The sequence below is a fragment of the Caretta caretta genome, chromosome 17, assembly GCF_965140235.1.
Source record: "Caretta caretta isolate rCarCar2 chromosome 17, rCarCar1.hap1, whole genome shotgun sequence".
Classification (NCBI taxonomy): Eukaryota; Metazoa; Chordata; order Testudines; family Cheloniidae; genus Caretta; species Caretta caretta.
Genome location: NC_134222.1, coordinates 10,800,405 through 10,823,642, shown reverse-complemented (window position 1 = coordinate 10,823,642; position 23,238 = coordinate 10,800,405). Strand labels below are relative to the sequence as shown.

The window sequence follows — 23,238 nt, the reverse complement described above, 5'->3', positions numbered from 1 at the left end:
TTTATGAAAATATGCTTATAATATGGATACAACATAACAGATATACTTTATGCAGGATGGGTCTTGTAAGGTATCATTGGAAAGGTTATGATTTACTGAATGTGATTATCCATTTTGTATGCATGTATCATTTCTGTATCTAAAGTTAGGAATATGGACTACGTAACCATTACAACTGGATGTATATTGGGGAGACACCCACCAGACAACAGGCCTTCAGATTTGATGGGCCATCAGGAAGGACCAACAAAACCATGAAGATACTAATCTCTCTCCCTCCTGGGAGATGTCGGAGGACGTAACTGTGACACTACTAGGTCAGGTGGTCTTGTCACCTGACACTAAACATTATCTGGGACTTCTTACAGCTTTCCAGTGAAAGAGAAGGGGGGTCAAGTTTGGGAAACAAAGGATTCCCACCTTATGTAAATCTTATTTAAGGGTGCGGAGGAAAGCAAATGTGACTCCTCCTCTCTATGGCCTGTCTGCCCAAGAAGAAAGACTGCAAAAGACACCTGAAGGGAAGGCAAGGAGGGAGTCCAGACTTAGACGGGGTCCAGTTTGAAAAGAAATATAACTGGAACCCTAAACCACAGAAACTTTGCAACCTGCCTAAAACAACATTTAGGGTAAGAAATTATATTTTGTAACCTGTTTCTCAACTATACTGAGTTTAGCTTGTGTATTTTTTTTTATTTGCTAAGTAATCTGCTTTGTTCTGTCTGTTACCGCTTATATTCACTTAAAATTAACCTTTTGTAGTTAATTTTGTTAACAATAATTTTGTTTATTATTAAGCCCAGTTTATGTAATTTATAACTGGGGGGGCACAAGAAGTTGTGTACATCTCTCTTCACACTGAGGAAGAGGGCAAATTTTTCTGAGCGTGTGCTGGGCAGATTTTTCTATACAGTGCAAGACAGTATTATTTTGGGTTTATCTCCCAAAAGGGGTGGGCACGTGAGTACTGGGGGAGTCCTCTCATATAGAACTGACTTCAGTCTGTGACTGCAGCGGGGTGTGGCCCTATCTGTGTATGTGTGCTGCAACAGACTGGAGAGCCTAATTCAGCAAAGCAGTGAGAGGGAACCCAGGCTGGTTGAACAAGAGAGGCTCAGTGAAATCCCAGTACCTCAGGTGGCATCCCAGAAGGGGGGGTCCAACCCGTCACAATAATATTAACCTGAATTAAGGCAACTAGTATTAATATCTCAAAATGTAAAATTATGTCTATTGGCAATGACTGCAAATGGAACATTATTGGTCATGTGGAATTAACTCCATTTATCCAAAAATCATTCTTTACAACGTGATCACAAAAAAATATTTAATGCTGTTGAAATACTGTTTTCACCAGTAACTTTACAGAACTCCTCTCCCACGACTGAACTTCCCCACTGAGTGCATGCCACATGGGCTAATTATGTAATAGGTTATGCAATTCCAGATTATACTAATATAATTCTAGCACGGGTCCATTGAAGTGGATGGTGTTAACAACAGAGGAGCAAGTTCAGTGGAGTGAGATCAGATCCTTGCTCATACTTTGCAGTCCTATATGTTAGCATTCCATTCTCAAGTCTCAAAATAGTTCAATGCAAAACCTGGTTTAGCCCACATTTCCTTCCCACGTGTTAACTATTGCACAATACCCATTGCCAGTTACGCTAAATTTAACTTTCCCCCGAACTTTGTGCATACACTTTTGCATTTCCTGCCTTCCTCCAGAGAATATTTCCCAAGTGTTATAAGAGCCTAGTGCAAAGCTGAGTCTTTTCCGTTGCACAAGTTACTTTAACCTTCTTTCAAATCTCCAGATTCAAATTATTTTCAGAACTCAGGAGAAACCAATCTGCATTTGGTGTGACAGTCATCCAGGCAGGGCCTGCCTGATCAAGGCCTATTGAATGCAACATCAAACCTCCCACACTACCTTTAATGGGCTTTGGATCATGCCCATCGAGTCCACATTTATTGTAAGATGCCATGCGACAAAGGTTCTCTAACCATTTTTAAATTCATTTTTTTCCCTAGTTCGTAGGGTCAAAAATGGCTGGGACTCCGTAGATTTGGATTCTATTTCCCAGACACTGGCTCATTGGGAAACCTTGGGTGACTCACTCATTTTCTGTGCCTCAGTTTCCCTACCTGAAACTGTGTGTCAGTTTCCCTCCCACCAGTTTCCCTCAGTTTCTGTGCCTCAGTTTCCCTACCCATCTTCGTCACGTATTTTGAGAGCCCAGACAAGAGGCACAATATAAGTGCAAAGGGTTGTTCTTACTCCAGGAGTCCCTACAGTCCAGTCAAAATTCCCCTTTTACAAGGCACATTTCATTACAGCGTACAGAAGCTTTGGGAGCCTACGGAAAACGTACTGCAGAGCTGTATAAAACAAATGGACAAGTTATGCCTGTACTCTGTGTTGGGGGGCAATTGGAAAGGGGGGAAGAGTACAGGGAGCCTCTTGTGTCCCAGTGCCCCCATACAGGGTGCAGGCATAGTTATTATGCAAACAGTGGGCAGTTTGTGGCATTCAGCCCCTCTGAGGGGCGGGGAGGGGGAGGGGGTCTCTCTAGGTGAGGTGGGGCAAGGTGACAGCCTGGGGGCAGAGTGCACAAGTAAGACTTACGCCTCTCTTCATACTACAGGTTAGCTCCCTCAGTCTCCCCCTGACCTCCACCATCACAGACTCGCACAGCTCATGGGAACCCCTGCACTAGTGGGTTGCAGCCCACAGGGCCCAATCTATTGAAGCTAATGGGGCTACTCCCCTGAGCAAGGGCTACTCCCCTGAGTCAGGCTTGCAGGATCAGACCCATGATCTGGAATCTGAAAGCCCTGGCTCCAGGTCTCACCGAAGTTAATAGACATCTCCCCGTAGGCTTTAATGGGCTCGTCAGTCATTTAACGATTTTCCCTTAACATCTGCTCAGACTCTCCGCTCCCAAAAAGTGGGCACATTATTGTTTCTAAAATAAAGCATGCCATGAGTTGCACACTCCTGGATTCACTCCATGCATAAGGCAGATTTTAAAAGCTTTATTCATTATTATGTGATAAAGCTGTTCTCAGGTCCTGGTAAAGCAAGTTGAATCTTAAAGCATATTTTTCGGGTGCAAATGTCTGTTGCCTAAACTTTTTACTGCTGCAAATGACCCAAGGGGATTGTGGGTAAATGAGACAGTTAGCTCCTAAAGGATCTGTGCTGAAATATTCATAGACCACACAGCAGAGCTGCAGCGAGTGGATTTCATACCGATGCAAATGCAAGAAGGGAAAAAAGTCTGTTGCTGTTGTTTTGCTTCACAGAAAAACAAACGACACTTAAGGAAACCACAGTTTCAAGCGGACTAAAATTGGGACCTGTTTTAATCAGTAGCCTTCTCACGAGCCTGCTTGTGGTGCAGAAAACCACACCATGTGCTGCAGTGCAAGTACCCTGCCTACAGAACCCCCTGAATCCTAACACACACACACACCGGGCCACCCACTGCACAGCAAATACGCAGTGGTTCCGCGGCCAATAGGTCCTTACGCAGCCACGGAGACAGGAGCAAGAATGTGCCCCATACTGACGCATGCTCCCCTAGCATTCACTCAGAAGCTTGGCAGCAGCCCTCACTTTCATGATGCAAGAGAAACAGACTTGGGGGGGAGGGGAGGGATTGGGTGATTCACTTCCAGGCCAGTCTCCACTGGCATCAGCCTGCAAAAAGATCATCGTACTAGTGCTTGTTCACAGCCAGCTCTCCAAGGCAGAGAGCAGGGAAGAGAATGAAAGCGGGTAAGAGCATATCAGGAGTCTATCATATGAACCCTGGCTGCTTCTTCCTTTCTGTGAAATGGAAAAATAATAATTCCCCCCCTCACAGGATTCAGTTTGTTACAATTTGTCCAGCACTTTGACTCAGTATCGCCAGCAGAAACAGAGCAGAAGCTGTGGTGTAATGGCAAGAAGCCCTGAAGCTGGCCAACAGACATTTATTCTGTGCAAAAAAATACTGCAGACAGAAAAGAAAATCGCATCTGTGTTGGGCCCAGTGTTGGAAATTGTTGAGTGCTCGAAGATGAGTTCAGGTCTGGCTGAGTAACCTCCCTGATGGTAAATCTCGTTTACGGGGTTCCCACAGAAAGGGTGTGTCTGTCAAGATGTACAGATATACTACTGTGGTAAGATAAATAGATAAAGGTGTTGGGTGAATTAGCAGATCACTTCCTTTCTAGTAAACAAACACAGAGGCCGCTCTTCCCATGGTTGTCTTTTTAACTTAGCATTCAGCCAAATGTCAGCTTTGGAAATCAACAGTATCACATACAATTCATTGAACTACAATGGTTACAGAGAGCCTGATCCTGCGCTACTTACTCCCATTGGCTTCAGAAGCTGCTAGATTTCTCCTGCCACAGTAAATCCTAAGGCCAGATTTTCCCCACATGAGTTTCAGAAGACAGCATCTACATTCATGTACACTGTCATTTGTGTAGGTAACAAGACTATCCAGAGTTAGAATCATGAATATTAAGAAAACACACCAGGGTTTCAGAGGGGTCATAAAGCCTTGTGACTCAGTGCTTAAGCCAACGCTGTAACTATTGTGGATGAGGAATCTTCCCTGTTGAAGATTCCCATAACTGCCATCTGCAGCACTGTTAGCATCTTCCTCTGCAGCAGCAGCTGCTGCTGGCTACTGTCAGGGATAAAATATGAGGCTAGACAGACGGCTAGACAGACCCCTGGACCGATCCAGCATGGCCATTCTAATGTTCTTTCTAAAAATGGCCTGATTCGGTGAAGAGCTGAGCTCCACAGCTCCCAGAGACTTCAGCTTGTGAGGTGCCCCTTAGATTTCTGCACAACGGCATAAGTTGCTGCAATGGCATTACGTGCACTCGGGTGGCACTCCACATTCACCTGGCTGCTCCTCATTAGCTGCAATCTGTTGTAAGAACAGAAAAGATCACTATCACCTCATGATAGCTCAGTGAGCTTCCCACAAGCAGAGGGCAGCGGGAGACACATCACACTGCTACGTCAGGGGCTCCTGCAAACCTTATTCTCGGGTCTCATGATTCTTAAAGCTTCCTATTTAATTAAAGTGATGTATTACAATATAGATATATTCAAAGCCCTGCTTACTACCCTTACTCCTTTGATTAACCTTTTACTCCAGGAGTCCCATTAGAATTCAACCTTAACCTTCCCCTCATACCTGATGGAGTGTATGGATCGGCTAGAGAGCAGCTCCAGTCATGAAGTTACAGGACCTCATGCCCTTAGAATGTAGGGTTGCCAGGTGTCCGGTCACAAAGGGGACCTGATGGTATCCAGTCAGATCTCCTGACCGGACACCCAATGTCTGGTTACTGCGGGCGGGGGAGGCAAGGAGGCATCGAATCATCACCCGCGACAGCCCCTACTCAGCCGGGGCCTCCTCCTACCTGCATCAGGCAGTTGCAGCTCCCAGCCCCGGCTCTGTAGGGGAGTTGCTCCTGACCCACGCAGGGAGTGGGAAAGAGGAGTGAACAGGGGGCAGGGCCTCAGGGGGAAGGAGAAGTTCTGGCACTCCTGCCGGAGTGTCTGATTTTTAAATATTACGAAGTTGGCAACCCTACAATAGAACAGTGCTCTGTTATGCAACAGATACCATCAGAGGGCCTGATTCTGCATCCTGAGTCGTCACATGGACTTCAAGGAGATGCGAGTAAGCACTACTCCACATGCGTGAGAGGGGTACAACTGGGGCCGAAGAAAGAGGAGTCAAAGGACTCTGATGCACTAAACTCAGGTCTAATCTAGAGTGGCCTAAGTGTATGAAAGATGCTCTGCATAAGCCAAGCATTAGTATTACTGAAGTCTTAATTCTGAACAGCTGCCAAGAAGTCGTTAACCTTGCCTGCTACATCTTCCAATGATGTATGTAACAGTGGGGTTTCTCTCATCGACTTCATTTGGGGCCTTTCCTATAGCACCCGTTCTCCCTCACCCCCATCCCAACAAAAGACCTGTAGCCCAGGTTTCACTGTCTGCTGATCAGTGTTATAACACATATCCCACATGGATTATGCCCAGATAAGTTTGCAGACGTTCCCCTACTTCTGACAATATCGAAATGAAGGAGACACTGATCCTGATAATAGAAACAAAAATCCATAACAATATTATTTAAAATGAATCAGCATTTAGATGGTGACGCAAGCCAGATGGAGGCAAAAAACTTGAAGTTACAGCTGATGCTTTGTCCTTCTTTACATGCTGTTGTGAAAGAAAATGCAAAGGTGCAGTGATGACCCGTTGTTTAATTCTATGCTTAGTAAGGTGTGTGCCCTTGTTGCCAAGAAGTATGCAGTGTGCCCTTGTTGCCAAGAAGACCAATGGCATTTTGGGATGTATAAGTAGGGGCATAGCGAGCAGATCGAGGGACGTGATCGTTCCCCTCTATTCGACATTGGTGAGGCCTCATCTGGAGTACTGTGTCCAGTTTTGGGCCCCACACTTCAAGAAGGATGTGGATAAATTGGAGAGAGTCCAGCGAAGGGCAACAAAAATGATTAGGGGTCTGGAACACATGACTTATGAGGAGAGGCTGAGGGAGCTGGGATTGTTTAGCCTGCAGAAGAGAAGAATGAGGGGGGATTTGATAGCTGCTTTCAACTACCTGAAAGGGGGTTCCAAAGAGGATGGCTCTAGACTGTTCTCAATGGTATCAGATGACAGAACGAGGAGTAATGGTCTCAAGCTGCAGTGGGGGAGGTTTAGATTGGATATTAGGAAAAACTTTTTCACTAAGAGGGTGGTGAAACACTGGAATGCGTTACCTAGGGAGGTGGTAGAATCTCCTTCCTTAGAGGTTTTTAAGGTCAGGCTTGACAAAGCCCTGGCTGGGATGATTTAACTGGGAATTGGTCCTGCTTCGAGCAGGGGCTTGGACTAGATGACCTTCTGGGGTCCCTTCCAACCCTTATATTCTATGATTCTAAGGTAAGGTATGAAAGGAAACGCAACCTGGACAAGGGCTGAATGATTCAGTAAACTAGCGAGGAAACAGAGGTATTTCAACTCATGGGAGCTGGTTTGAATTTGAGCTAGCTTGTCTGTGATTGAAGCAGTTAACACTGACAGTCTACGTCAAATGAGATTGTTGGGACTGAAATCCAGTTCTCCATGGGCAACTGCCAGGCTACCTTAAAACTAGAGCCATGCAAAGCCTAGATTTTTTTCCCATAGGAAATTATGACATTTCAAAGTTTCATCCTGAATCAGAACAAAGTCGACATTTCCTGCAAAACAAAAATTCTAAAATATTTTGGTTTGGAAGTATTTAAATGACCTTATCAAAGCGCTTTATTTAAACTGTTATTGTATATATAACACACAAATCTAACCAATCACATCAAAACAAAGCACTTTGATAATTTTTCGTCAATTTTTTTTTAGTAAAAGGAACATTTCAAAAACATTCTGATTTCATCTAATCAGCATTTTCTAACAGAAAACTGCTCCACCAGAACATTTTTGACCAGCTCTACTTAAAAGCAACATCACAACTGGCACACGTTGAGTGGGCACGCTCAGGACTGAATGTGCAAGGCAAAGCGAACTACGCTCTCGCCCCTAGAAGTTCGAATGAACAACTTTTGCAGGATAGCCTGAAGGGAACCTTCTTCTGCCCAAGCTGTATCTGTCCAGTGGATGGGGACAGACCTTAATGACTGGTTTGATGATGAAATTGCTGATACATCCATTAACTGCTGTGGCCTGATTGCAACATACCACAGTTCGACTTCTTAGAAGCAGGGAAGAGGGTATTGAATTGTCATCTGGCCAGAAATATCAATCAGTCTTTAAATCAGGAGACAGGTGACAAGTCCAGCACTAGCTAGTAAGGATAAAGTGTACAGCAATCCATCAAGCAGTCATTGACAATCCATCCTGGACTCAGCATCCACGGTAAATCAGGCAAGATGTCTGGATGCACGTAATACAGTTTAGGAGATGGATTCGAAGCTTATCTCTTGATGGGAAGTGCAATAAACTCTTCTTCCATGTATACTGAAACCACAACACTCTATTTATTAGAAGAAGAAAGGGGAAGAGACAGAGCGACTAAATGGCTGGGTTCACTATAGTATTAGACAGTGCATCCCTGCTACTACAGATTACATACCTAGTGAGGAGCTACTGAAATTCACGCAGATCTCTTCTTGCAATTGTGCATTTAAGCGAACAATGTGTTCGTGACAAAAGATGAATGGACTGTAAAGCACCGAACCACTATGCTAAGAGAGGCTGTCCCTGTCAAATCTCAGAAGGAGGGGAATCAAAGAAATCCAAGTCCCTCAATCAAAAGCATTCAGATATTCCCCTTCTCACAATGCACAAGGAAGACACTTTCCTTTGCAGGTTCTACTTCAAAGCAGGACATTACCAACACCAAAGGGTTTTCCCCTTTAAATTACCGCAGGGAAACCAAAGACGGAACAAAAAAACCCTCCTCTCCGCTCATTGCCCCACAAAGTGAATGGTAAAAATCACCCACCATCCGTAACCTCCGAACGAGACGCTGCGTTTCCTATGAAACATCGTGGCTGCTTGGCCGTGCTCACTCTTCCTAGCGTTGCCGGCAGTGGCTCCCCGTCCACAGCTGCACTTGTACCTTAGCCCCACTGCTCGAAGCCAAACAGGAAGACAGGGCACTTCTGTGAGTGGGCACAGCCAATGCATGAAGTGTGCTCCCTCCAGCTATTCCGTGCCTTTAGTTTGAGCTCTGGGGGAGGAAAACCACTCTCACCACTTCCTGCAAGCGTGTGCTACAGTTCTGTGCAAGCGCTGATTACAGAGGGGGCTTCTCCTCTGGATCGGCGGCCGTTAACTTGTCTTCTTTAAAACTTCAGTTTCCTTTTTCTCATGCTTTTCAATATACAGCGCAAGGACTGTAGGTCTCCTAATAGTGGAGCATACATTTTTGGGCCGCCGAAGGTGAAGCCAAGGTTAATGGATCACTGTGCCACCAGCTGAGTGAGGCATTTCCATGCCAACTTGTCCTCAGCATCACACTGAAATCAGAAGCTTGCTGTTCAAATGAGCCCTGTCAGTTGATGACAGGCTCCTCTTGCGGAAAAGCCCTATAGAATTTAACAGAAAACTACTCCCTTGCAGTCAGTTTTCTGGGGCAGCCTATGGAATTTAATAGAATTCTAGCCTTTTTATAGAATGCTGCAGGTCAGTTTAAAAAAAAAAAACCCCTATAGAAAGGATCTCACCCATTGGTATTAAACTCAGTTAGAACTGGATCCTCAGCTGGTATGAATCAGAATATCGCTATTGATTTCATCCAACTGAAGATCTGGCCCTATAGATTTGTAAAGATTTAATGGAACCCAATTAAATTTCTGTAGAACCCTATTAATTTCATTCCTGTTAAGTTCTATAGGATTTTCCCATAAGGGCCTATGGCAGGGGAGGGCAAACTACGGCCCGCAGGCTGGATCCATGGTGCAGCAGGGCTAAAGCAGGCTTCCTGCCTGCCCTGGCCCCATGCCTCTCTCGAAAGCAGCCAGCACCATGTCCCTGCAGTCCCTGGGGGGGGAAGAGGGCAGAAGGCACCACCCCCAGCAGCTCCCATTGGCTAGGAACAGGGAACCATGGCCAATGGGAGCTTCAGGGGCGGTGCCCGCAGTCAAGGGCACAGTGTGGTGGACCCACCTGCCCCACCCCCAGGAGCCACTGCCAGATATGCTGGCCACTTCTGGGAGCTGCATGGGGGTGGCAGGGAGCCTGCTGGGGGCCTGCCTTAGCCCTGCTGCACGCCGTTGCCACCTCGGAGCCGCCTGAGGTAAGTGGCACCAGGCCAGAGCCCGCACCCCAAACCCCTCCTGCACCCTACACCCCAACCCCCTGCCCTGAGCCCTCTCCTCCACCCCTTGTGCATCCCAACCCCTTGCCCTGAGCCCCTTCCTGCACATCGCACCCCCTCCCAAACCCTACACTCCCTCCTGCAACAGGCCTACATTCATGGCCCTGCATACAATTTCTCCACCAGGATGCAGCCCTCGGGCCAAAAAGTTTGCCCACCCCTGGCCTATGGCCTGATTTCCCAATTGAAAAAGACCCCCCATTGACTACAGTGGATTTTGGATTAGGCTCATATGAATGAACAGGAAGGATTACACCTCCTCTATTATACTCATATTTCTCATCCCCAGTTCCTTTGGATTATACCCTTTTGTGCAATCCTAAATAATCCTTCTCCCCTCTTCTGCTTTCATCTTCTAACCCAGATACTGCAGATAGCCTAACAAAATCAGTAGCACTGAACAGGTTTGGCACTCTTTGGGCACTGTGTCATACACTCCCATCAAAGCTTCTTCCAACAGCTTTAAACAACAGGGCACCGAAATACCACTCCAAAAGCAGGACATCGTACTTCCCTGTCTGACTGTCCAACTCACCTGTACTGAGCAACTGCAGCCAGTTCAGGTCTCATCCCAAGTTCCTGTTCCCAGGCCCAGTGAAAGAAGAAGTGCATAGCTGCAAACTGCCAACTCAATATATTATGTCTATGGCCCTTTTGTGATCTGATTTCAAAACTCTATTTAAATGTAAATATGGACCTTTAGCTGCTTACAAAAGTCTAAAATTACCAGACAGCAGTAGCATCAAGAAAATCATACCAAAGGTTTCCCTATCACCACTGTCTTCTCCACATCTCTGCCGGTTGTCACCATTTACACATCACCAGGTACAACAGATTCTCACCTGGCGTGTACTCTGAAGCAAGCTCAGTGTTCAAAACTATAGGATGTTTCATTGGCAAACTAATGTTTCCCTTCTCCTTATTCATCATGTAAAAGCTGGGGCAGTTCGAATCACACTTTCCTCTTTTAGGGTCCAAAGCATCAGCGAAGTACTGAAACTTATGAGTCTCAGACAGTGATCCATATTACAAAGGACAAAGCTGTTTTTTCTAGAGTACACAAAGAGGAGGGGACAAATTCTAGGGGCAAGAATGCAGCACCCTGATCAGTATTCAGACAGTATCTGCTTTCAAATCTGGTGAATTTTCATTGGATCATTAAATGTTCCAGCCTACAGAGAATGAATTCAGAATGCAAAGTAACCCTTTCCCCTTCCCCACAAGGCTCCGTGCTGGGCCAGAGCCTCTGATATAAGGCTAACAGAGTAAAAGCCAGACGTTGCATGTGTCAAAGTCAGATTCAAGACTCACAAATTTGTCAGACCTCTCTGTTTATTAGCAAAGCGCTTTGCCAATGCACCCAGATGTGTGAGCCTCCTGCAAAAGCTCAAGCTAACTTATTTATACAGATAAGCCAAAGCCAATTTAACATAAGAGACAAAAGGAAGAGAAACTGACAAATATACATACATATCTTATTTGCATACTAACATTTACCAATCTCCTAGCTCAGTAGGAGCTCTAAGTTAATTAGTTTGAGGACCCATTGTCTCACACGCCTTAACGTTTCTCTTCCTGACAACTATATTTCAACAAACCTTTTAAGCAGCATCTCTTTAATGAAATATAATTCATTCTACTTTCATACATGAAATACTTTGGGCAGATCTTCAGCTGGTATAAATTAGTAGAATCCCACTAAATTCAATGGAGATATGCTCATTTATACTTTCTGAGGGTCTGGCCCTCTGAGTGCTCCTGCAGATATGTACGTATGCATATTGTGTGTGTGTGTATTTAACACACATATACAAAACATGCTGAGAAAAAACCCTCAAACAGATTCTTTCAAAACACTGGCATCATCTATTCCACCCAACCATGCCTCTCAGGTATAAGCCAAATTCTGCTCTCAGTTACACTGGTGTAAATCCAGAGTACCTCCATTGAAGTCATTGGAGTTGCTCTAGATTTTTACCAGTTACCCAGAGCCCTGAAGACACAGATTAAGCTTGTATATGAAATTGCACCCTTTTTGTGCTAGGGATCTTAAGAGGAACAACAAGGGGAAATAAAACTTAAATCCTTAATACCAAATATCCACATCCCCTAACCTTACGCAAGTAGAACTGCCACTGAAGTCAATGGAACTACAGAATTTGGCCCAGTTAGCATCTGCATGAGATTTTTATTAGCTGGGGCTTTGCACTTTGTTGCTAAAAATAACTGCAGAAGGGTCAAATTCAGACCTCAGTGGCACCACTGCGAATCCAGAATAACTCAACGACTCTGGAGTTGCACTGGATTTAGAACAGTGGAGCAAAGTGAAGTCTGGCCATATGACTTTAAATGACAGATGAGCATCCTTGGAGATGATGGATAATTCTCCTCCAGACATTAGCAGCACCGGCATACCCCAGACAGCAAGAATAGCCTCACAACTGCCTTGAAGGAGTTACAGCTTTAGTACACCAATGGAAGAAGAAAATGGAACAGTAGCATCCTCAAGAAGACAATTCTTCCTCCTCCCAGGCTCAAGATGCAGAAGACAGGGCCTGATGGCCAGGCACATCGGCAATAAATGGGTGAACCCAGGCTGGCTCTCAGGGGGTGTAAATCGGCATCACTCCCCCATTGGTTACACCAGCTAAGAATCTGCCTGAACATCTATGTGCACTAGAGGAATTTATGTTTTTTACACGGCTGCAATCTAGCTATTTGTTACTGTATCTCCTGAAGCAGCAGGAAACACCAACAGATCCTAGCAACCTTGCCAGAAACAGCAGTTCACTGAATAAAGAAAAGCAGTTTTGTTCTAAGAATTTAAGCTCACAGGGTTTTAAGCTGCAATTATTACTGGTTTATCCCGAATTCCAATCCTTACATTTACAAGTGTGTGATGTATAAATAGAGAGTAAGGGGACAGCATAGAAGTAAAGCCACTGCTAATTTAGGGCCTGATCCAAAGCCCGTTGAAGTCAGAGTGGTTTAGGGATCACGACACCAGACTGGGAGGCAGGAGATCTGGACTCTGTTCCTGGCTCTGTCACGACCTGCTGTGTGACCTTGGCAAGTCACTTCCCGCCTCTGTGCCTCGTCTTCTGTCCCCACCTTGTGTCAGTCTTCTCTGTTTTCAGTGTAAATTCTTTGGGTTAGGGCCTGTCTCTTACCATGTTTGCACAGCACCTATCATAACAACAACAGGAGCCTTTCCGTCCAATAGATTTGGGTAATTCACTCAGACCCCAAACAGAGAAATTTCATTTGTGCCTTCAGGACGCCACTGCAGACTCTCTCATAGGCTGGATCCAAATGGACACAGAATTACCCAGTACAGCAACCAACAGGAATCTGAATAGCCTTAGGCTTAAGGTTTTCCAAACAAACACCAAAAGCAAAGGACAGCTGAATGGCACCTGCTAGTAATGAACTCCCCTACTGGACATGGTGGCTGTGCAAAACTTCTTAGAACTCTGTCTCGCTGGACCTTAATTCTGTGGGACACTATTTCATTGGCCAGTCATTCAATATCGTCCTAATTCAATGCCTTTGCTGTGAAGATAATGATTATGACTGTCTTGTTTGCAATACAGTTTTTCTGATGGAAAAGAACAATCCGAAAAATAGCTTTGAAATCTTGATGGAACAAAAATGATAGGAAAGTTAGAGTTACACACAGGACCTGATCCTAAACCCATTGAAGTCAGTGAGTCTTTTCACCGATTTCATGAGGCTTTGGATCAGGTTCCTAAGACATGTTTTGTTTCCCCAGCACAGTTCAGGCAACACACCTCAAAGCTGACCTGCAGCACCCCTGGGCCACCCACGAGCACCAGCTAAACTGGGAACACGGCATTTCACCGGGGACGTGTTGTTACAGAACATCTCGCCTCTGCCATTGGGTCCTTATGGCAGCCTCTCCAGAAACAATTTGTCTGCTGTGACATTTTCCTGCCCCAGGAATATTCTGTATGACTGAAACCAACGGGGGGGGGGGGGGGGGAGAATGTTCCCTTCAAAACAGTAATAGCCAAGTCATTGTAATCAAATCAACTAAAATTAAGAAACACAAAAGCTCCAGGGAAGATGAATCTTTGGCACCATCTGTAATAGCCAAAACGACTTCTCTGGGGCTCTGTGACAAAGGCACTGGGGAATGAAATGTCAGAGCATTCTGTACTAAGTATGTGAGAGCCTGATCCTGCACACTGCTGAGCCCTCTCCTTTCTCATTAGCTTCCGCCAGGGTGCTCCACATCTTGCAGGACTGGGGCCTAGTGTTTGGCTGTGGAATTGGTTAGTGTCGTATGCGATCAGGGCCAGATCCTGCATGGCTGAAGTCAATGGGAGTTTTGCTATTGTGTTCAGAGGGAGCAGGTCCTTGAGGTATGCCTAGAGAAAAGTAAGAGGAAAGAGCAAGTCATGCAGCTTGCATATTGATGGAATTTACAAATGAGGTCCATCTGCATTGAGGGTTAAGCTAAAATGCTCACTACGGCTCCAAACAAGAATGAACCTAACTGTAATAGTAACAAGAGGCTCACTGCTTCACTGCCGATTCATGCAGAAACAGCAGGAGGGGCAGGAATACAGTCTGTATCCCTCCATCTGTACCAATTTTACAGAATTCTGCCACTGAACCTACACTGTACTGTTACGTCGTCTAAGCCGCTCCCATTCTTCTCTTTGTTGTTTTATTGGTTTCACCGCAACAGCCTCCCCTTAGCTGGGCCCAAGTGGTGGTGCAGGCAAAGAAGCCAGAGTATTAGTATTGTGACATCAGAGGCAACAACCAGTCATCCCTTGCTCCCTCAAGTAACCTCTCTGCTTGCAGCACCAACGGGCCCTGGTTAGAGGAACTAAGACAGTTGCGACGGGGCAGAGGTAAAGGATCCCATCTGAGCCAGGCAAGGAGGGAGTCACAGGACAAATCTCTAGCCTCCTCCCACTCCACCAACACAGATCCTGATCCGAAGCAGCCCCGGATAGTCCGGTCCTGAACCCCCACCGCCCCAGAGCCCCAACTCTGGCAAAGCACCCTAGTCCCGACCCGTATTCATTTGCCAACGTGTTTCAACCAGTGGGATTGAAGTATGAAAATAATAGGAAGGAGGGGGATGACGACTGGCTGAGTTACCGCCCATGTCACAACGCCCCTCTGCCTGCCGCACCAAGTGGGCACCGGGTGCAGCGGTCAGGTTTCCCGGTTGCTACCGGGATCAACAGGGCTCTGCCCAGCGATGCCTCCAACTGTCCTTGAAATTGATCGGCGGTGGTATTTCAAAGTCAGTGCATAAGAGACCGAGAAACGCCATCAAGAGTTAGGCCTCACTTCACTTAGCTAGTCGGTGACATGTGCAGCGTTGCTTTTGTATTGTGGATACCCGTTCAGTAGGAACTAGGCTGCCAGCCCATTTCACATAGGCCATCAGACCGTAAGTGCTTTTCCATCACAGCCACCACTGGTTCATTTCAAACCAGTTAAAGTTTCCTTAGCCCATCATTCGCCCTCTCAACCATCCGCGTGGTTAATGCACGGGACTAAGACTCAGGATATCTGGGATCAGTCCCTAGCACAGGGATCACCCCTGAACAGAGAGCCCGCAAAGTATTTAAGCCCTTAAGTGACGTCTGTGTTGCATGCTGCCTAGGTACACAAGCACTGAGATGAAGCACTAGCAACGTCTTTGGGCTCCGCTGAATCAGATCTTGCTCACACCTCCCTTCGTCTACTCTTCTTAATTTGATGCCAGCTACTGTCAGCAGTAGGGACTGCCACCCACACAGCTTTCCTCTCTGCATCTCAGAAGGGAAAAAGAGAGATGCTGGGAAATAGCTGTAAATGCATCTGTGGGTACGAAGGAGAAATCAGAGAAGGATGGAAGCACTGACGCAATGTGACGCACTGAGAGGGCTCCATGGCATCATAACACAAAATGCAGCGTTTCCTTAATAGGTGTGGCCCAGAATTCTCTGTTATCCAGTGGGGAAGTTGTGTTGTCCAGGGGAGTGGAAGCCACGAGATCATCTTAGATTCCCAGCTGGTCTCCAGTGTCGTTTGGGAAAGCCATAATCACTTCATTCTCTCTGGGGTTCAGTTCCCAGAAATAAAATGAGGGCATTGGGACTTAACCTCCTTTGTAAAGCACTTTCAGATCTGCAGGGGAGAAGCAGTAAGTGTTATTAACGAGCAACTACACTCCTCTTCCATTTATACTGCCCACTGAATGTGTTTATTATGGGGGGGGGGGGTGTAGCAATTTGAGTGCAAAACTAGATGATTGAATAACTGAGCTGTATATCGCAGTTGGGTTTTTCCCCCATCGCTCTATTTTCTGCACATGATTGTGGGCCAGGAGGACGCTAACTCACTTGCTATCCACAGTCAGTGCTTACGTCGGATTTATAATGAAAGCCTTAATGCAAAGGTTCTGCTCGAGCTAAGGGTCAGAGTGGATGGGCGAGAAAAAGAAGATGGGTGAGAAAAAGAAGAATCTGAGACCCCAAGCTGCCCTGCAGCCGCTGCCTGGTAACTGTTAATCACACATGTGGTTTCCTGCAGTAAATGAGGTGGCAGTTTCCATAAAGGACAGATAATGAAGCATTTCTAGTCTCACATCCCACCCTCTCACTCACCCTCCCACTTTCTCACACACATGAGCAAAGCACACCGACCCTTGTAAACATGCATTACCCGCCTCTGCCAGCTCAGATGCCTACTGTGCCAGCTGGACAGCACAGGTAGGCATAGCCAGGCTAGCTCGGATCGAGCTAGATTGCTAAAAATAACAGTGTGGGGAGGGCTAGCCCGTGGTGAGTACATACCTTGGGTCTGGCAGGGGGCGGAGAACAGAACTCGGGAAACTAGCCCATGCCACTGCAACTACACTGTTATTTTAAGCAAGCTCGCAGCACCGAAGGTCGCACGGGTCTATCTATCCCGTTGCAATCAGCCCTCCTGAGAGCAGTGTAGACATACGCTGAAAGGCCAGACCTGCAAGGTGCCAGTTGCCTCCTGTGACATGCTGAGCAGCCTCAATTCCCGCTTTCCGTGAAGTAATGGGAATTGAGGGCACTCGGTCTCTTGCAGGATTGAACCCGCATTTCCTATCAGTCCTTCTGTGCAACTAAAGTGAAAGCTGGCTGGTCATTTCAAAATGAGAAGTTTTCAGGGGGGTTTTAAAAAGACTATTGAACCAGTCACAGGACACTGTAAGGGAAAGGGTATGCAGGGCCAGGGAAATACATTCTTCAAAATTATCGATACATATGCACAGCATAAGCTGCATATACAATACAATAAATGTAGAAGGGTCCTGTCTAATGGCCTGATCAGAGGAATGGCAGCCTGGAAGTCCTGAGTTCTATTCTAACTCTTATTGAGGCCAATGGAAACTTCACCACTCTGGCCCAGTTTTCCCCCCCTTCTGTAAATGGGGATGATAATATTGCTTGCCTCACGAAGGGGTTGTGAGGAAAAGCTAGCTAGTATTGGTGCAGATTCTGCACTGAGAGCCAATGTACGCCCTTTGAAGTCACTGAAGTTCCACAAGCCAGCACAGAATTAAGCGCCCATTGGTAAAGCAATTTGAAAATGAAAAGAACTATGGTTCTGTCTCTCCCCTCACTTACACTGGAGTGACTCCATTTAAGCATATGAAATGCTATCAGCATAGAACTAATGTAACAAAAATCCAGCTGGCAGCGTTTGCCTGAAATAACCGCCCAGTTTGCAGGAGATGATTCCACTGAAAAAGGGCTCAGGGAGTTCTACTGAGGACGTAACTTTTCCCCAGTTGGATTTCAGGGAGATGGAGAGAGGATATAGGGTGTGGGCTGAGCAATCTTGCAGGGAGGAACCCTCGGAGCAGCTAAATCTGGCGAGGCACCAGCAGAACTTTATTATCTTATTGCTGTTTTGCTTATTAATAAACCAAGGTCAGGAAGTAGCACACGTTTGCATTTTACACAGTGTGTGAACTGTGTTTCTAGGGCAGGTTAGGAAGGGACCCTGCTTTTAGTGTGCTAAATATTATGTTGTTACCAAGCTTAGTTAGATCAAAAGGACAGCATTTCCATCAGAAGACTGCAGCTTGCACAAATTTGCACTAATGAACCTATTAAAGAGGAAAGGAGGACTTGTGGCACCTTAGAGACTAACCAATTTATTTGAGCATAAGCTTTCGTGAGCTACAGCTCACTTCATCGGATGCATACTGTATCAAATAAATTCAATAAATAAATAAATCAAATAAATTGGTTAGTCTCTAAGGTGCCACAAGTACTCCTTTTCTTTTTGCGAATACAGACTAACACGGCTGTTACTCTGAAACCTATTAAAGAGGATCTATCAAGATAGGGGTAAAATGACTGTCACTTGTTTTCTGAAGGAGCAAAATAATCCTCTGACAGCTGCAACCAGCCCAGACTGGAATTAGCCAGACCTTGTGCTGTGTTAAGCCAGATCACTTAGCATTATTTTAACATAGTTTGCACATGAATAACACAGCTTCATGTTGAGTTAGCAGTGTAATCAGCTAATTAATGTGCTGCAGATCAGTCCCTGTGTCATGCAAAAAACGCCCCCTGCTGGCTGAGGTTGCAGCAGCTGTGTGTCCTGGCTTCCCCTTGTTTCAGGTGACAGAGAAACGGTGGATGCAGGCGACAGAGAAAAAGAACAGACACAGGAACGTGAGCACACACCGCAGGCAGGAAGAGACAGGGTTAGAACCCTGGGAAACACCTGCAGGGTGTTGAGTGCCTTTAACTCCTACTGAATTCAGTGAGTGCTCAGTGCCATCCATAATGAGGCACATATAGGGGCAAATTACAGACTTATTTTGAAAACCGAATGCTGCAAGTAAAAGGCTTCAGAGTACAGCTGGATGGGACACTATTTTCCCACCCTGCAATCAGGACAGCAGTTGAACTTGGTGTTTTTTAAACCAGAAATCTGAAAGAAAGAGTTTGCTTCAGGTCCAACAAGATGTTTTGCTGCAGTAATTTCAAAACGTTGAGTTTCAATTTTGACTTTTTTCTTTCCTTTAGTCTAAATCTAACAACATTTCATTTCATTGCAAAAAAATCAAAATATTTTCTGAAGTGTTAAAATGGAGCATTTTGACAATTTCAACGTTTTTAAATAATGTTTTGAGTTAGGAGATTTGTCAAAACCATTTCAGGAGCACTTTTGATTCGGACACATAACTATTTTTATTTTTTTTGCAAAAGGAGGGCTCATCAAAAAATTCCTGACCAACTCTACCTCAGAGATGCATCCACCGATACTCGGTCTGAATTTGAGTCACCGTACTGAACAAAACTACACTGACCACATTGTGAACTCTTCACCCAGTGCTGAGCCTCTTACTCAGGGGTGGGCAAACTTTTTGGCCTGAGGGCCGCATCGGATTTCTGAAATTGTATGGAGGGCCGGTTAGGGTTAGGGCTGTGCCTCCCCAAACAGCCAGGCGTGGACCGGCCCCCCCAGGACTCCTGCCCCATCCACCTACCCCTGTTCCCTGTCGGCCCCCTGGGGACCTCTGCCCCATCCACCCCCCCCTCGGTCCCCTGTCGGCCCCCTGGGGACCTCTGCCCCATCCACCCCCCCCTCGGTCCCCTGTCGGCCCCCTGGGGACCTCTGCCCCTAACTGCCCCCCGCCACCGCATCCAACCCCCCCCCTTCCTGACTGCCTCCCTGGGACCCCTACACCATCCAACCACCCCTTCTCCCTGACCACTCCCGGACCCCTTCCCCCTAACTGCCCCCTGCCCCTAACTGCCCTCCACCACCCCATTCAACCTCCCGTCTCCTTCCTGACTGACCCCCTGGGACCCCTGCCCCATCCACCACCACCCTGCTCCCTGTCCCCTGACCGCCCACCGCCACCCCATCCAACCACTCCTCTCCTTCCTGACTGCCCTCCCCCCGGGACTCCCATTCAACCCCCATTCCCCGCCCTCTGACCGCCCCGACCCCTATCCACACCCCTGACCACCCACCGAACTCTCCTGCCCTCTATCCAACCCCCCCCCACCCTGACCCCTGACCACGCTGCCTGGAGCACCGGTGGCTAGCAGCATGGCTGCACCAGCATAGGCAGCCGTGCCGCGGCCACGCACCACAGAGCACCAGGTCAGGCTGGGCTCTGCAGCCCCGCTGCCCAGAGCATTGCACCGTGCGGCGGTGTGGGTGCGTGGGAGGAGGGCTAGCCTCCCGGGCCAGGAGCACAGGGGCCGGGAAGGACAGTCCCGCAGGCCGGATGTGACCTGCAGGCCATAGTTTGCCCACCTCTGCTCTTACGGATGCCTATGGAAGTAATCTGTCCTACAGGAAGGCCAAATTTTTCAGAAGTGTTCTCTAATTTCAGAGGTCCAACTTGGAATATCTCAAAACCATCTCAGGACACCCAAAATTACAGTCCTCTTTAGCATTTTGCCAGCAAGTCTTTTCCATCTCAAATTTCTACAGTTGCCAAAATGCCAGCAAGTAACATCCTACTGGAATTCATCAGGAAGAAAACTCAGATTTTTTTCTAAAAGTGATTATGAACAAACCATGCATTTATTTCTGATTTGCAAAGAACAGTTGGCATATATCTTACCCACCTATTTGCATATAGAAAGATCTGTGATAGATCATCGAAATACAGGCAAGGGAGAGATGGGCACACTTGTTAGTATCGAGGAGTACCTTTACTGATGAACAGCTGGTGCTGAAATTATGCCCAGGAAGGACAGTATAGTTCTTTGCTTTGCTCCTTTGGCTGCAGAAGACAAATTGCATCATTAATGTTCTAATCCCTCATGCACTGATTTAGACTAAAGGAATAGCAACACTATTCATCTTTTTATTCCAATTCTACATGAAAAGGTAGTGTCCATGCAGGAACGGGATTAGATTATATCGTGGCCGCTAAAAGACATTCCACATCCCAGCCCTATCGATAAGGCAAAGCAAGGCAGCACAGGAATGAATTGTAGAACAAAGGAGGCTGCCTGCTACTTTTCCCCATGCTACTGCTACAGTGGAATGAGGCTGGAAATCTACCGACATGCCTAGAGCAGTGGGTTCCTGTGGAGAAAAGAAAAGAAAAGATTCCAAAGCCTGTTTTTTGCAGGTTGCTATTTAAGATGCATTGTTCATACACAGGACACGTTATGTCATTATTAACACGCTTTCTCGGGTCTAGTGAAACCTCTCTCAGGCAACTACCAAAAGTGATCACAAACAACTCAGTCACCCAAGAGGTGATTATTAGCTCAACATCAAACACAGCAGGGTACATTTCTGAGAGGCCTTAATGTGGTTTACATAAGTCAGAGAACTAGTTGCACTGATTGTCATTACGAGCCTACCTGTAATGCATTTCTGGGATCCCGTTCACGCTGTTTGTTACCTGGAATACTGTGTAGGAGATAGAGAAGGAATATATGCAATTTACAGTACGTGCCAGCTTACCCAGCTCAACTGGGAACACTCCCTAGATCTTGGATGTTTATCTGTGAGGCTCAGGACACAATAAAATAAGCCTGGGGATGCCAATGTGTGCATAGAAAACTGAAGATCCAATTCCCCAATCTATCTAAATGTGATATTTGACCAAAGGAAGAAAAATACAATGAGACTTGCAGGTATTTATTTGCATTAGCACCCACTCCATGCCAGGCCCTTTCTAAGTATTTAAGAACAGTCCTTGCTCTGAGAGTTCAGAATCTAAGAACATGGGAGAAACAAAACAATGCAAATGCTTCTAGGGTTTTTCCCTGGACACCTCCATTTTAATCAAGCTAATCCCCAGATGTGCTAGTCTGTATTCCTTTAAACAAGCTGCACAAACCAATGCAGCTGCAGCTTCACTCTCTGGTACCCAAACTAGCTAGATTAAAGCTGCATCTACACAAGCAGCAATTACACCCCATGATTGCAATGTACGCATACCATTATGTACAGAAAGGTCAAGTGACTTACCAGTGGTCACACAGGGAAGTCAAAACCTCAGCTCAGACTGGCCTTTATGATTATCCAGGCTCTCAACTGCTTTGCTCTAACCACCCGTCCAAACAGCCCCTTTTCAGCTTCACTAACAAGTCTACATACCCACAAATTCAAATGGAAGAGCGAACATAAGCTCATTTTTACTGAGGTCATCCAGTAAGAGGCATTTGAACAATACAGACAAGGTTACACTGGATTTAGCCCAGAATCATTAAAAGTAGCTAGAGGAACACACTGCTGATTACAAAAAATGATTTGTCCTGAAGCATTAGATGCCTCTACTGGTTATTCTGTTTGAAAAACCAAACCCGATCAGGAGATTGAACAACTATTTACATTTAAGACGTGTGATTTTTCTAAAATGTGAATTGCTGCTGGAAATATTCCAATTAATGTGTCTACATACACTAGCGATTTAAAAAAAGGGGGGGGTACAAACTAGGGTGCTGCCTCAATAAAGGTGCTGGTGGCTTTTTAAGATTGTTGATCACAACACACTGATTGTGAAATTATACTAGAAATACAACCAAGACACTAAGAATGTTTGATTTATTTGTGCAAAGTAAAGTGGAGTATCAGTGGAAATAGACTGTGACAATTTTGGAAACATAAGTAAAATATATGAATTCAGGTTGATCTCATGGCTTTATTATGCAGTTGTTGATATCAAACGGTTTGATCATGAATGCCCTCTGCCTCTGGGTAGCCACCATTGCCGACAAGATCTACAACAGGTACATACCAGAGCGAGGACAATGGGGAGTACCCAATTATAATGATTGTTCCTTGATCAGCCAATAGATATGCTAAGAGGGGTTGCCCAAGCTGGGAGAAGATACTTCCCCCTCTTGCCTAAAGGCAGGTGCAAAACGGAGGGAGTGGAATTCTCCAAGGAGGCCAACAAGACAGAAGTGACCAAACAGGTGTTTAAAAAGGACTCATAGGAGGAAAGACCCACACACAAGAAGTTTGGGCAGGAGGAGGGAAGGGGACAGGCCAGCCACAGTCAAAGGAGGCAAGCTAAGGGAGAAGCCTCCATGTTTCAGAAGCACCCAACCCATGCACTACAACAGAAGGACATTGGAGAGCCTCAGATGACCCTGACGCCAGCTCAAAGAATATTCTTGAGTGGAGAGGAAACTGAGGCAGAGAACCACACATGAGATTTATTATTTTGGTATATCTGTGTATTTGTTATGCTACTGAAGAACAATGCTGTGTGTTCGAGTCCTGTATGTACTACACCTAACCACAGGCCATCTGAGCATGTTAATCTGCAATACAGAAGGCTCATATCATCAGTGGGATTTTGGGAGAGGATGTGTTT

The 23,238-nt window shown here is 46.0% G+C and overlaps 1 protein-coding gene across 3 annotated transcripts in view; it reads right to left on the bottom strand.

Moving 5' to 3' along the window:
• The window catches only part of RAP1GAP2 (RAP1 GTPase activating protein 2), a 253,052-nt gene that overhangs the window by 200,053 nt on the left and 29,761 nt on the right, over positions 1–23,238 (bottom strand). The window contains exon 1 of one of the 3 annotated variants that reach the window (XM_075120918.1): positions 8,538–8,609. The exons of the other annotated variants lie outside the window; for them this stretch is intronic. Coding sequence (XP_074977019.1) covers positions 8,538–8,581 — 44 coding nt within the window. The 5' untranslated portion in view covers positions 8,582–8,609. Of the gene's footprint in view, positions 1–8,537; positions 8,610–23,238 lie in introns of those variants that run through there. 3 annotated transcript variants of the gene reach the window in all.